The sequence below is a fragment of the Myotis daubentonii genome, chromosome 7 (assembly GCF_963259705.1).
Source record: "Myotis daubentonii chromosome 7, mMyoDau2.1, whole genome shotgun sequence".
In the NCBI taxonomy this organism is placed as follows: Eukaryota; Metazoa; Chordata; class Mammalia; order Chiroptera; family Vespertilionidae; genus Myotis; species Myotis daubentonii.
The window spans coordinates 37,866,925-37,882,890 of record NC_081846.1 but is presented as its reverse complement, the minus strand read 5'-3'; the positions used below and the strand labels follow the sequence as shown (position 1 = coordinate 37,882,890).

Genomic DNA, 15,966 nt, shown 5'->3' with positions numbered 1-15,966 from the left:
CAGGGCCTGGAGAAATGTGTTGAGCAAGAGCTGGGGTGACAAGTTAACACCACTACGGAGACCAGCAGTGACTGAGGAGTGATTATAAAGCCCTTGGCATGGCACGCCATGGGTGTTGTATAAATAGCTGTTAAATATCATACCGTAAATTTTCTTAAATACAAGAGTGCTCTGCTTCTGATAAACCATCGGTAACTAACAAACAGCCATCAGGCTCATTCTCTTTTCCTGTGGCTCCCAAAGGAACGTGTTCTCGAGCCTGAGGTCCAGGTGGATTTGTGTAAAATGAAATATTAGTAAGCTTCTATGTTCAGGAGATCTGCTTCCCCAGGTAGGTCCTACTGTGAAGCTTGTTTTCCAGAGCTGACCTGACCAAAGCTCTAGGCTAGGGTGAATCTTCAGTAACCAACATACCACTTCAAAAACCAAATGAACACACACAAGAAGTATCAATTTTCTATAACAATGGTAATCATAGTAGAACAGCTACAGCAGCAGCAACAACTTGTTAAGAGCCATGAACCAGGTGGTACATCTGCTGTTTAATTTCATTTTCACATGCCTGTAGGAGGTAGATAGCACTGTCCCCCTGATACAGGTCAGAAAACTGAATCAGAGAGGTTATATAATTTCCTTCTGATAACAGTTGACATGAAGCAGAATGAAGATTCAACAACTGGTCTGTCCATACCCTTTACTCACCATACAATATTAATTAGCCGGCTGAATGACTAACTTGAACTGATAAAATTCTCAGATAAAGCAGTCCTGCATGTAGCCATACCCATATAGTAAAAGTAAAACGTGGTAAAGGAATAAATTTAATGTGAATTTATTAGTAATGGTCAGGATATGATATTTGTTATAAATATATGTTTTGCCCTTAGTATTTCAAAAGCAACAAGCAGTTTGAAGCAATACTCCATTTCAGTAAGACTTTGCTCTGTAAGATGTTCTGAACTTGCTTGTGGAGTCACACTGTGTGTACTATGAGGAAGCAGATCCATGTGAATGGCAGGATTTGAAAACTCTTCTTGGCACTGAAGGAATGTGAGAGGTGGTCCCGTTTTTATTCAGGAAGACCTTATTTTTATAGTCAGCTGGATTCTAGTCAGAGGACATAAGGACTCTGTTTATACCTGGAGGAAGTGGGGGAGGGGGCAAGCCCAGCTCCGTGAACTATCATATCCCACGGAACCAAGGAGTATATTTGCATCGTAAATTAAACTGGCCACATGTGGTAGTTCCTAAGTAATTCCAGGTGCCTGACAGTTTGACCCAGGATGGGGAATGTAATTTTCAGCAAACTGGCCTTGGAAACCAAGGGGACCCTTCAGGCTAGAATCCACCCCTCCATGCCCCGTTCCCACGTCCCCTCCGGCTCCCTCCTGCCACAACAGTCTGAATCACACTGAAGGCAAAGGCAGGGGGGAAGGGAGATCTTTGCTAAAATATGGTTCCAACTGCCACCTACCCCTACTTATTTTTCTAGCAAGGATGGCGTCAGCAAAGCAGATATAGTGGCATTTTAAGGTAGCTCAGAAATCAGGTCCATGGACTGGCAAACTGTTCCCATGCATGTCCTATTTATGTGAGAGCTCCAATGAGGCAATTGTTCTGTGTCTGGTCCACAATGGTAGGTAACTCAGGTACACTAATGGAAACTGCTCTGAGAGCCATTCACCTGGCCAAACCTCTCTCATTTGAGGGCCATCTCTGAGAGGCTTCAGAGCAAGTCTTCTCCTTTAAAGGGAGGACTGCATTTCACAGGAATCACGGGCACCTCACTCCTAGCCCCTGGCCTGAGAGGAGCATCAGCATTTAGCGGATTCTAGTACTTGGCAGCCCAGAGCAGCAGCTCACCCAGTTCTTCCAGCGTCTGTACAGTGTGTGACAGTACTGAGTGCAAAGGCTCAAAGTGCGCTTTTAGCCCAGAGATTAATTACAAATTCATTTCTTTCTGATTATATTATACAAGCAGTTCCTGGTTCTTGATCCAAGTCAAGAAAACCATAGGTATATTCAAAGAGTGATACACTAAGTGAAGTGACCATCAAAAGCTCTTGAAATCTTTCTGTTCAGTTTTGGTTGTGTGGCTATTCATACAAATACTTTCCCCCTCCCCACTCACTTTATATTAAACGGGTAATGTACACAAAGAGCAAATTTTTTTTCAAATCAATTATCTGACACCCAGGAACTATTACCTAGAAATGGACTGAGGACATGAGCTTAGGCTGAGCACATGGAGAGGCAAAAGAAAAACTTTATGCCCAAGAAAAGGACAGGAAAGGAGGCAATCAAGTCTTCACAACCAAGAACAGAGCTGACCTGGGAAGGGTAGGAAAGAAGACCAATCATAAAAGACTGGGTTTATTTTTTAAAGGACACGAAGGGTGACATTTAAGTTTGGGTTAACTGGCGGGAGCGATACTGAGTTAGCGTGAAATGGACCCTAAGGAACTAGGTTCAGCTGGGGTCTTAAGAGTTATGACTGTCACACTGAGACCAAACACCAGTGAGAAAACAGCCTGTGGTTGGTTCTATTAAATGCAAAACAGCAATAAAGTTTTATGGTAGGGAAAGACTGAAATGAATGTGTGGTTGATGTGCACACAAAAAGAGCATGAAATAAGGCACTAAAGACAAATTACTTGCAGAAGGTAAGAGTGGGGTAAGAGGTGAGATTAAAAATAACATTACATGAGTGTGTGATGATAACACGCCTTAAATATAACTCCTTTCACCCATATGTCATTTACAAAATGACTTGGAGGCATACGGGAATGTGAAAAGCGCCGAGCAATGTCACTCCGCCAGCTCTGTGTCAGGAGCAAGTCGCAGGAGCTAATCAGCAGTGCATAGCAATGTTTCACAGCTGTTTCAGTCCGGAATGGAAGGACAATTTATCTCATTGAAAGGCGAGGGAAATTTAAGGTGAAGGTAATTGCTCAAATTGGATTTTGAGCAAACACATACCACTAACGTCTGTGGGTCCGAGTAAGGTTACTGAAATTATCTGGGCATTGTTAATGATTAGAAGAAAATGGTGCTTCAGTTTTCTGTTTACAATGTTGACAAGCATCTCTAAAACATTACAGAGAAAACGGATGATTGAGAAAGCGAGGGAACCGGGCAAGAAAGCTCAGTGACTGTAAACAAATAAGCATTTTTTAAAAGCATCACTACACAAGACCTGGATACTTCCACGTGCAAGGAGTGGAAAGTGCGGGGTGCGTTTTGAGTAGAAGTGAGATGGGAGTGGAGGAACCAGTGTGTTTTAGAGAAACACATCATCTGTTGGAAGACAGTGCAGCAGTTGGGAAGGGTGATGAGGGGAAAGAAAGGGAGATTAAGAGAAGTGGTCGGAATAGAAAAGACAGGATTCGAGAGTGACGGACTCCGAGTGGCTGGCTGTGAGGCAGCGAGGGAGGCGTCAGGACTCACCGGCGCCGTCGGCAGTGACGATCGCCTCGGGAGAGATGCACACGCCGCGGTCATACACCGGCAGCTCCTCGCAGGCCAGGCTCTCGGGCCACGAGTGGCGGTACTTGATGAGGATGGGCTCACAGCCCTGCCGGGCCCGCTCGCACACCGACTTGCAGGGCTTGATGGGCTCGTGCTGGAAGTCAATGGTGCAGATGGGCGCGTACATCGCGCAGAGGAAGAAGAGCAGGTCGGGGCTGCAGTGGGTGCCCAGCAGACCTTCGAACTGCTCGATGGCCAGGATGGCGTTGGCCTGGGTGCTGTGGTGCAGGTGGTTGGGCATCTTCGTCATGTTCCAGGGCAGGGACTTGCACAGGGGGATGCGGACAGGTTCGCAGGCTGCAGCCCGGGCTCCGGGCACGCGGAGCAGGCAGAGCGCAGCCAGGGCGAGCAGCCCGGCCCGCAGCAGCAGCCTCCCTCCCGGGCGGCCGCAGCCCATGATCCCGGCGGGACGGGGCAGGGAGCAGCTGCGCCGAGCACGCCGAGAGGCCGGCTCCGGCGTCTCCTCCTCCCCCCTGGAACTGGACACGACGATCTGGGAGCCTCGCCTCCCCCGGCAATCTCCCGGCTTCCGAGGATCAAATTCCCCCAATGGGGTCCCACGAGCTCCACCGAGCTCCCGCCGCTCTGGCTGCCCTTCCCGTCGTCTAAGCCTCGCGGGGCAGCAGCACCTATTTATTTCCCGTCCCCTCTGGCAAAACTTCAGACTCCGCAGATGAACCCGATGAGAGGAAGCGAGGGAGAAATGAAAACAACAGTAGAACTCAACGGAGGTCGTTGGTGCTCCGGGGTGGCACGTCCCCTGGCTACAGAAAGGTGCTAAAAGAAGCATGAAAGTCTCCGCGGGGAGGAGGAGGGCGTGCGGAGGCCGAGCAAGGAAGGAAAACCAAAGAGAAAAGTCCCCCGGGGGGCGGGGCGCTGTGCAGTGAGAGTTTGCAGGTCTTGCAAGCTGAGCCAAAAGATCCACTTTTTGCTGGGAGCTGCCGCGGCTGCAGCGCCCGCGGCCGGGAGGAGCCTCGACGGGAGGTCTGCGCCCGGGACCCGCGGGTCTCCGCCTTCTTACCTCCAGGCCAGGGGGGCAGCTCCGCCCCCGGTGCAGACCCGGCCCTCTAACGCCGGCCCCCCTCCCTAGGAAGGAAAGGAGCGAGAGAAAGAAGGGCTGTGGGTTGGAAGCGGAGGGGAGGGGGAGCCTGGAGCAGACAGGACGCGATAAACCGAGACAGCTCCGACCGGAGACCTGCAGGTCTACCCCACCCCCGCCCTGCGGAGCCTCCCGGGCTGGCCCCGAAGGAGAGCCTCCAGCCCCTGACTGAAGAGCCACCCCAACTTCCAACTGAGGAGTCTCCCCAGTTCCGCACTTGGGAACCCACCCAGCCCCAATCTCCCTGGTAACGGAAGCTACAGCTTTATCGGTGGGAGCACCACAGTTCTGCAGAAAGTCAGACAGGAAGGGGAAGGACTGAAGCAATGTCACTTTAAAGGTCCAAGTCCCAGGAAACATGGACCCTGGTGGCAATGGTGGAACCTTAACCAGAGCTCCTGACTACAGCGGTCTGCACTTTAGATAATTAGGTGGAAGGAAATTGCCTTTCATTAAAAAAAAAAAAAAAAAAAAAAAAAAAAAAAAGAACGAAGAAGAAATGCTGAAAACAATTGCAAATAGGCCACCAGAAGCAAAATAAATAATAAATTTTTCTTTCATTTTTCTTTCTTTGCCCTGCAGACAAAACCTTTGAGTTTTGCTTGCTTTTTTTTTTTTAATCTTAAGAAGGAAAACTAATTGCTTTAAAGCACTTGCACATAAAATGGCACTTAATATTTAACTCTCCTCACCAACAATTTCACCTAACACTTGAGGGAAATGTGTAGGAAAACTACCCCACAAATAATAAGGATGATGATGGTGACAACAATAAAATCCTTCCCATCCAAATGAGCTCAGCCTAGAGAGGAAAATAGAAAACAGACCCCCTCCGGGTCTGCTCCTGCCACTAATGAGCCACCTCCCCCACCCTTCCAGGGCGTGTTGTAAATGGAGTGACCTGCAGAGGCCCGCACCCTGCCCTTTCAATGGGAAATCGCAGAGCCAAAGGACTGCAGGCTGTGAGAAAACACAGCCCTCATTGAGAGGCGAAGGAAACAAAGACTAAAACAAAACAGGAAGTCACCTTTGCTCTACATCATTGAGATAGTTCACTGCTGAAATCCATCCTTTCTCCCCGATAATAAGCAGGAAAAGGATGCCCCCACTTTAGAGCACACAGTGAGAGGGCGGCTGCCATTCTCCAGCCCTGACTTGACAGCACTTAGGAACCTCGATGCTAACTTGAGATTATGAGATTTTTATCTCTAAAATGACGATCATCAGCAATGTGTGCCTGCAGTAACATTTTTCAGAAGGAAGTTTGTTCCACTTAGGGGGATGGAAACAAAACAAAACAGATGGTAGGTAGGGAGTCAGTTAGTATACAAACTTTGCCTGGTCTACAATTATTGTCATTTAAAAAACAATAAGAAAGTCAAAAATTATTTAGCAAGTAAAATTGAAGTGGAAAAATGTTAAAACAGTCAATATTCGAGCATTTGGGGCCTATTCTGTATTAAGGAAATGTAGGTGGGATTTTTAATAAATTAGAAGGAAGAAGTGAGGGATAGATATAATAGATTCTTTGCTAAAACATTTTCCTGCTATCTTAAATCTGCACAGTGTACGGAGAAATGTAGGTAGCTGGAGAACCCGTGTCTTAATGGTTCTCCCACTATCTACAATGAGGTTTGTTTTTCTTCCCCTTTACAGAAGTCAGCTATCCCCTTTGTCTAACATATTCCCTCACAACTTTTCTCTAATCCAAAACTGTCTTTATCAAGACTCAAAATAAGTTTCAGTGCCTCCCAGAGGTCTTTTTGGCCATTTTTCTAGCTAGTGTCCCTTGAACGTTCATTTTTGCAAACTGTTCTTTAGCACGTGGCAATTTATTGCTTCAGAAAAAAAAAATTTTCATTACTCAATTGGATGTGCGCTGCCTTCCTTAAGAGCATGTATGACTTCTTAAAGAAGAGAATTCTTCTTTGATTTCTTTTGAAATAGGCAGTTGAGAAATGTTGGCTGGTGGCATTTAAAAATGCAGTATTTTAAATATTAAGTATACATATCTTAGAGATGTAAAATCTAATTGAGTAAATAGTGATAGTTAAGTTTGAAAAGTAACCTGTATAGTCCTGGCTGGTGGGCTCAGTGGTTAGAGTGTCAGCATGTGCACTGAGGATCTCAGGTTCGATTCCCAATCAAGGGCAGTGCCTGGGTTTCAGGTTTGAACTCCGCCCCTAATCTGGGCGAGTGCAGGAAGCAACCAATTGATGTCTCTCACATAGATGTTTCTCCCCCTCCCTTCTGCTCTCTCTAAAAATCAATGAAAAGAATATCTTCACTCCTTGGGACTTAAAAAAAAAAAAAAAGCTGTATGATCATGAAGGAAACACAAATTAGACACATCAAAATGAGTGCCTTCAAACAAGCCCACATTTAGAGAAAACTGAGGGAAGGGTGAAACCTGGTGCCCCAGAGGAAATGGGTCACAGGGAGTTAGTTTCTCTGGTGTCCCAGTGTATACGGTTCAGTTTAACTGACAGAACACTATCTCTGTAACTTGCACATGGGTTAAATGAAAGATAACTGATTGCTTTAGTATTGCCCCATATCTGGTGAAGAAATTTCAAAGTACATAGTGGGCAGACAAACACAAAGGGCTTGGAGGATTGGAGTTTTTAAATGAGATTTTGATGGGCATAGCTATAGTGATCGTTTAGAACTCATCTTTTAGAACTAAGAATGAAAAATCAATGAGTTTTTTTTTTAATATATTTTTATTGATTTTTTTACAGAGAGGAAGAGAGAGAGATAGAGAGTTAGAAACATCGATGAGAGAGAAACATCGATCAGCTGCCTCCTGCACATCCCCCACTGGGGATGTGCCCGCAACCCAGGTACATGCCCTTGACCGGAATCGAACCCGGGACCCTTCAGTCCGCAGGCCGACGCTCTATCCACTGAGCCAAACCGGTTTTGGCGAAAAAAATCAATGAGTTTTATGCGCTGGGTTTTATATTTGAGAAAGTTGTCAAGGTGGCAAATGCAAATTATTAGTATAACAACATCCCACTGACAAAATATTTTATGGAGACTAGATTCCAGGACCTCAAACAGCTCTCCAAGGCACATGCAGAGGGCCTCTCTCCAGGACACTCCAGTGTAAGAGAAGAGCTATGGCACAGCACCCGCTGAGCAGCTACTAGGGACTGTGGGTCAATTCCGGCCTCCACAGCTGCTCAGGGAGTGTGCGCAGACCCAGTCATGACTGACTGCCCTTCTTAGAATGTATCAGTGGCAGTTCATTTAACTTCCTAACAAAAGCTCCTGTAGCAACGTCAGGATCCGTCAGAAGGACTGTGGCCTGTGCCATTCTGTACCAACTGAGGATCAGCCATAGGTACTCAGGGAGCAAGGGAACTGGTGTTTATCGAGTAGCTACTATACGTGAGGCACATAAACTGCACGATGCTTTGCCAGAGGTATTCGTTCCAAAGATGAAGAAACGAAGTGGGATGAAAAGCCCAGAGGGATGAACTCATTCCCCACAGCTCTCTCAGCTAGCTTTAGGCCTGTCAGAGGCGGGACTTGAATCCCACTCTTTTCACAGTTCCGACAAACAATGCTTCCTGGGCAGAAAGGAGCCGAGAACAGAAAGGACCTGGGCTTTCTGTGAGCCTTGGTCTCCGCAGGAACCCCAGCCATATTGATTGTCAGGGACTGGCGCTGCCTGCCCAGGAATAGGATGTAAAACCTTGCACTCCACGTGGGGAGGCTTTCCTGCCTCATGGCCTTCACCTAGGCCAGTGACGGCGGACCTGACACGCGTGTCAGAGGTGACACACGAACTCATTTTTTTGGTTGATTTTTCTTTGTTAAATGGCATTTAAATATATAAGATAAATATCAAAAATATAAGTCTTTGTTTTACTATGGTTGCAAATATCAAAAAATTTCTATATGTGACACGGCACCAGAGTTAAGTTAGGGTTTTTCGAAATGCTGACACGCCGAGCTCAAAAGGTTCGCCATCGCTGCCCTAAGCCCTAACTTCCAATGTGACTGCCTTTGGAGATGGGGCCTTTGGAGAGGTAACCGAGGTTAAACGAGGTCATCAGGATGTGGCCCCATCCTGATGTGGACCTCGCAATTCTTCAAATTCCACTTTAAGAAAACCTCACCTTTCTAGTCTCCAGGCAATCCAGTGAAAGCTGCCCACCTGTTAGCGACATCCACATGAGGGCACGGAGCCCCTTGCAGGGCTCTGGAAAACACAGATGGCAGCCCGTCCAGTCTCTGGGACCGTGGGCCTGGGTGGGGCCTGAGACACTACATTAATAATTCCCTCATGATGCTGCTACAGCTGTTCAGGGACAACACATTGACACTCACCCTTTCAAAGCAGATATTAAGCCCTGCATCACCCTTCATAAACTCTTAACGTGCTATAAAGAGTTCATGATTTTATATCCTACTTATCTCTTTTAACAAGGAATTTAGAAACAAAATTTTAATAAAGCAGCCTAATAGCTAAGTGACACGCTAATGGCGTTGGGGGAGAAGGGAGAGAGAGGGAGAGTAGATGCGTCTCTTAGCTACTCGGAGGCCATCCTCAGAGCCCCAGTGAGACTTGACAAGGAAATCAGCTGTCTCCCTGGCCCCAATGTACTTTCCTAATGGAAACAGCAACACTCCAACCTCATTGCAACAAAAGTACAATAGATCCAGTATCAAAGAAGTTCCAGGAATTAGCATAGTACCTTAGCAATGGAATGAACCTTAGCAATCTAGTCCACCCACCTGTTCCCCGCCCCTAACCTACCACCCTCCATATTTTAATTTGAAAAGAAAACACAGAGATAAAATTACTTATGCAAAGTCATGAGTCAGTTAATGGCAGTCGATGGTGCCCAGTTCAATGTCTTTCTATGTATATCATCCTTCTCTGTTGGAAGTGTGTGGTTTTCTTGTATTTGGAAACACCAAGTGCCTGTATATAATGTATATAATAATTAAACATAATGGTATTCAGTTTACACAAGCCCTTAAAATCACCCAAACATTCCAAAGAGCCCAAAAAGATTTAGGACTCTGGAAGGGGAGGTGTGGGACACATCCAGGAAGAACCCACACTGTATCTCTCCCTATGTCTAATTGAAACCCAGCAGATACTAAATTTTTTCCTAATCTCCCTTTGACAAGATTTTATTACAGACTAGAGGCCCATTGCACGAAATTCATGCATGGGGGTTGTGGGCGGGGGCGGGGGGGGGCACCCTCAGCCCGGCCTGCACCCTCTCCAATCCGGGATCCCTCTCACAATCCGGAACCACTGGCTCCTAACCGCTCACCTGCCTATCTGCCTGATGGCCCCAGCTGCTCTCCCCTACCGGCTTGATCCCCCTAACTGCTCTTCCCTCCTGGCATGATCGCCCTAACTGCCTAACTGCTCCCCTCTGCCAGCCTGATCCCCTTAACTGCTGGCCTGATCGCCCTAACTGCCTATCTTTTCTCCCCACCCCCCCGCCCCGCCCCAGCCCAATCGCCCTAACAGCCTATCTGCTCTCCCCTCCTGGCCTGATCCCCCTAACTGCCTATCTGCTCTCCCTCCTGGCCTGATCCCCCTAACTGCCCATCTGCTCTCCCCTCCTGGCCTGATCCCCCTAACTGCCCATCTGCTCTCCCCTCCTGGCCTGATCCCCCTAACTGCCCATCTGCTCTCCCCTCCTGGCCTGATCCCCCTAACTGCCCATCTGCTCTCCCCTCCTGGCCTGATCCCCCTAACTGCCCATCTGCTCTCCCCTCCTGGCCTGATCCCCCTAACTGCCCATCTGCTCTCCCCTCCTGGCCTGATCCCCCTAACTGCCCATCTGCTCTCCCCTCCTGGCCTGATCCCCCTAACTGCCCATCTGCTCTCCCCTCCTGGCCTGATCCCCCTAACTGCCCATCTGCTCTCCCCTCCTGGCCTGATCCCCCTAACTGCCCATCTGCTCTCCCCTCCTGGCCTGATCCCCCTAACTGCCCATCTGCTCTCCCCTCCTGGCCTGATCCCCCTAACTGCCCATCTGCTCTCCCCTCCTGGCCTGATCCCCCTAACTGCCCATCTGCTCTCCCCTCCTGGCCTGATCCCCCTAACTGCCCATCTGCTCTCCCCTCCTGGCCTGATCCCCCTAACTGCCCATCTGCTCTCCCCTCCTGGCCTGATCCCCCTAACTGCCCATCTGCTCTCCCCTCCTGGCCTGATCCCCCTAACTGCCCATCTGCTCTCCCCTCCTGGCCTGATCCCCCTAACTGCCCATCTGCTCTCCCCTCCTGGCCTGATCCCCCTAACTGCCCATCTGCTCTCCCCTCCTGGCCTGATCCCCCTAACTGCCCATCTGCTCTCCCCTCCTGGCCTGATCCCCCTAACTGCCCATCTGCTCTCCCCTCCTGGCCTGATCCCCCTAACTGCCCATCTGCTCTCCCCTCCTGGCCTGATTCCCCTAACTGCCCATCTGCTCTCCCCTCCTGGCCTGATCCCCCTAACTGCCCATCTGCTCTCCCCTCCTGGCCTGATCCCCCTAACTGCCTATCTGCTCTCCCTTCCTCTCCGTGCCTTTTGGACCCCTGGCACAGGTGTGCTGAGAGCTCTCCACTGCAGCCCTGCCCCCTCCCTGATTGGTCATTATGTGATGGTGTCCCAGCCAATTTGCATATTCCTCTATTATTAGTATAGATGATGTCTAGAATACCCTTTCTACTTTAGGCTGGACCTACATGTTTTGCTACATCTTTCATCTTATCAGATCTTTGAAAGCTTTGTTTTATTTCTCAGTTCCCCCTCTTACGGTGACAAAGGAGAAATCAAGAGGCACACAGGTCAATCCAACTTTGGCTGTAGGCCTAAATTATAACATAAACGACTGAGCAACTGACTTTTGCCATCAAGGCCAAATGAGAAAATGGCCTTAAAATGATCCCCACAAGGTTAGAAATCCTGTTGTTGATTTTTTAAAAATCAGAAAGAAGCAACAATAACCTGGCTAGTCCCCTGCCATTCGTGACTTGTTATGAGTCGTTCATCTCATGTTTAACCTGAAAGAGGAATCAGTCTCTTCCATGGATGTATTAATAATGAGAGCATGAATCTGCCAACTTGGCCACTATATCAATTACTAAAGCCAACAAATATTTTTAAATCAAAACTTTTCCCTCAGTTTCAAAGAGTAAATGCTCATCTGAATCTCAGAAATAGGTATTGAAAAATTTTTAGGATCAAAGTGAGACACTTCAAAATAAATTACCCCATGTAAAAGGCCTAATTCTCAACAGGGATCCTTCTAGTGCTAACAGGACCTTCCCTGGGCCTAAGCATATTACCTCTATAACACCAATTAACTAATTTCCCACATGTGGGAATCCTGACATGCTGACCTTGCTAACCAAAGAACATTAATCATCCTACACGATTTTCCCCTAAGATCCTTTCTAATTGAGGCCCTTGACCCTCCAGATGTCTCACTCTTCCATCACTGGCTAATAACTCCACCTCTGGCTAAAACTCTTTCAATCTTTCTCTCCAGTCTTCCAACATAAGGAACTGGATCATTACAGTGTAACTCGGGCCAGCATTGTGGAAGCCACTCACTGCTAACACCCTACCCCTCCTACCAGTCTCCACGTGTTTTGTTTTGTTTTATATCCTTATTCTAGGACTTCTGTTCAGCCAGTCTTCAGATGGTTCTCCAGGTTGATTGTTCTGTAATTTAGTTGTAATTTTGATGTAATTATGGGAGGTGGTGAGCACAACATTTTCCTACTCCCCCACTTTCACTGGAACTCATTGACCAGATAAGGTACATGATTTGATAGGACTTTGCATGTAGGTATTCCAGGCAACCACTCCCTCCACTCTAGTTACCTGTGAAAGGTAGCATGGTACATGGGAAAGATTCCCAGAAAGAGAATTAGGGGAAATGTAATATGGATGACATCACTCAGTTATTCCATCTGAGGTGGCCAAGAGAACAGGGACAAGAAATGTGTCATCCTTTCTCTAGCTGATAAAGATAAAAACCTGGCCACCATGAAAACACCACCACCATGAATATCAACTAAGACCACCCAGATGCTTTCTAAGTACTAAATATCTATAAATCCTTCATCAAGTTCAGATTTTGACTTTTCACTAGTAATTGCCAAACAAAAACAATTTTAATTTTTAGATATTTTTCAAGTGTAAGTACTAGCACTCTATTTCTTAGATTTTTCTGTCTTCCCAATTTTGAAGCTAAATTGATTTTAAATTGTAAACAAAATATAAACTGCTTTGAGTGAAAACAGATTATAGGGATTCAAGAGGGCCTTGGAATGGTGTCCATTGGAGCACAGTAATCCTATCTAATAAAGAGGGAATATGCTAATTGACCCTCACACCGTTGCAAAGATGGCGGCGTCCACAGCCAATAAGGAAGGAATATGCTAATTGACTGCCCCACCCTCAAAGATGGCGGCGCCCAAAGCCACAAGATAGCGGCACCCAGTCCCCTCAGCTCCGCTGGGGCAGCAGGCACATGGCACGCCTGCCTCCGGAGTCCCCCAGTCTCCTCAGCCCGCCAGCCACCCAGGGCCAGCCCGAGGCAGAGGCAAACCTCAGATGTCGGCTGCCCAGCTGCCCAGGGCCGCCTGAGGCTCAGGTAACCAGGGCCGGCCAAGGCTTGCACTGCTGGCAGTGGCAGCAGCAGAGGTGTGATGGGGCATCACCTCCCGCTCCTGAGGGCTCCCGGACTGTGAGAGGGGGCAGGCTTGGCTGAGGGACCCCCACCCCTCCTCCAGTGCATGAATTTTCATGCACCGGGCCTCTAGTAGTTTTCTATAAAGAATACAAATGTTTTAATGTTCTGACAATGGTGATGATGGTGGTGATTAATACAATGACAACACAGCTATTAAGTTCTAGAATACTGTGTTGAACAGGACCAAACTAGACAAGATGAAACTTCTTTTTTGGAGGCATAGAATATAATCTCTGAAGAAAGGTTAAAAGAATATTGTTATCCTGGAAAAGGTAATTCATCTATTCATTAATTGAACACTTATTACTGGCATTCTGAATGCCAGACATTTTAGGTTGTGGAGATAACACAATAAACAAAGTCTGGACCATCATACAACTTACATTCTAATATATTTTTTCTACAAAATGGAAAGAACTGTATAATGGTCAGTCCAATATCTTAACTGAGGAAAGACTAAGTTGCAGCATTATAGTACAGCAAAGAAGATTTACCCTAGATCTGAAGGATGTTCTAGGTAAAGCCTGGTAAATTCTTGAAATTAATCCCTTAAAAATTGTTACTGTAGAAAAAGAAAACACCTTTCTCCTCAAAGAATTTAGGTAACACCACCCTGCAAGCCAGCCCACAAATATCACTGTTTTCTTCAGAAAAGCCCTAATCTTAGCGTAGAAGGAGGAGGGGGCGGGGCTTTGAAAGAAATGGCATGTGGAAAATAATTAAATTAGCATTTTTTATCTTGTATCAAGACTGTTTTTAAAATACTGCTCACATTTCACTGACATATTTTCATGTTGGTATATATTTATTTAGTCACGTTCATATAAGAGCCTAAGTGTATATATTTGCAATGAATATTTGTCCCACAAGTGACATACTTAATGTTTCATTTCACCAAATTATAGGTTCATGTTTTCCTTTTATTTTTGTTTCTTATCCCACATCCTTCATGGACATGCTTTTTTGCAGAAAATTGCATTTCCTCTTCTAGATGTAACAATTTTAACCGTCAGTATTTGTGAGACCATAATTGCCAGGTTGGCACAGGCCTCACTCAGTAGCCCGTCAACTCAGTGGGTGCCGCCTAGTGTTAAATATCTCGTAAGGTGAAAGGTGAGGTGGGAAACTCTGTAATGCTTTACATCTGTTATGCATTTTGTTTTAGAGTTCCGTTTTTCTCTGAAGAATGGTCAAGCCAACAACAGTATTTAAGAAGAGCCACATAGAAAACCATAAAATTGTAACACTCAATTCCTATTAAGACTTTGACAGCGGAACCAAAGGCAATCAAGAAATTACTTTGCATAGAAAAGAGGTCAATTACATTTACCAAACCAAAGTTAGCCAAATCAGTCAGTCAATTGCTTCTCCCCAGCTATTGCTACCTTTAGGAAAACACAGATTTCTAGGTTCTGTTTATGAATAAACTTATTCTATATTTTTAACAAATGTAATGTTCCTTAGGTATTCACACATTCCATATTTCCAACCTGAGCACAAATTTACTTTTTCTTTCCTGACTATAGAGAATTCAGATTTGTGCCATTCATTTTTTTTTTCATTTCTGCTTTTTGAATGTGTATAATGAATATTACTATTATATCTCTAAGGCTACTATATGTGATTAAAATAATAGAAGAAAATGGAGAAAAAATGTTCGTTGGCTGCCAAGCATGAGGCTCCCCTCCCCTTCCACCTCAGGTAGGGAGAGAGAACAAAGGAAAGAACAAAAAATGAAAAGAGATGCAGCAAAAACAGGTTGGAAGGATGATAGGGGTGAACTTAATGCGGGGGGGTGGGGGGGGGGGGTGGGGGGGGAGGTATTTCCACGGAGAGGAGGAAATGTCCACTCTTCTCCCCAGAACTAAGAACAGGGGAGGCGGGGAGGGACCTGAGAGGAAAAACAATTTTTCTGACCTGTGAATTTGAACAAAGAAAGCTTCTGGGCTTTTCTCTCTCCTGTGAAGCTCTCCAAGCCTACGTCTGTGCACCATGAGGTCACATCTAGGAGCGGCTCAGCCATGCAGGCGAGGCCTGCACTGATCATTACCTGTGGCAAGGTACTTACTTCTTTTTTTCTTTTTTTTAAATATATTTTATTGATTTTTTACAGAGAGAAAGGGAGAGAGATAGAGAGTTAGAAACATCGATGGAAGAGAAACATCAATCAGCCGCCTCCTGCACATCTCCCACTGGGGATGTGCCCGCAACCCAGGTACATGCCCTTGACCGGAATCGAACCTGGGACCCCTCAGTCCGCAGGCCGACGCTCTATCCACTGAGCCAAACCGGTTTCGGCCTTACTTCTTATTAATCCTGGGGTCAAAAACTAACACGGCTCACCCTAGATCTCAAGCCACATTCTTCAATCAGCTTTGTTAGTAATAAATCATCAGTTTGTCTGCTATAACTTATTGTCCAATTGGTTCCTGATTTGGATTGGTAAGAGAGGGGTTTGTTTACCAGAGCTTCAACTAGTTTTCTCATATGTGCCATGACCTTCCAACCAAATGTCCTTTTTTTTGCCTGTTCTTTGCCTATCTGTAAACAAAGATACCCTAGAGCAGTGGTCGGCAAACTCATTAGTCCACAGAGCCAAATACCAACAGTACAACGATT

The 15,966-nt window shown here is 46.3% G+C and overlaps 1 protein-coding gene across 2 annotated transcripts in view; it reads right to left on the bottom strand.

Moving 5' to 3' along the window:
- The window catches only part of FRZB (frizzled related protein), a 31,207-nt gene extending 26,520 nt beyond the window's left edge, over nucleotides 1–4,687 (bottom strand). The window contains exon 1 of one of the 2 annotated variants that reach the window (XM_059703916.1): nucleotides 3,448–4,687. In XM_059703916.1, coding sequence (XP_059559899.1) covers nucleotides 3,448–4,318 — 871 coding nt within the window. In that variant the 5' untranslated portion in view covers nucleotides 4,319–4,687. The remainder of the gene's footprint in view (nucleotides 1–3,447) is intronic. The other variant, XM_059703915.1, reaches the window with a different exon arrangement.
- Nucleotides 4,688–15,966: the final 11,279 nt, after the last annotated feature.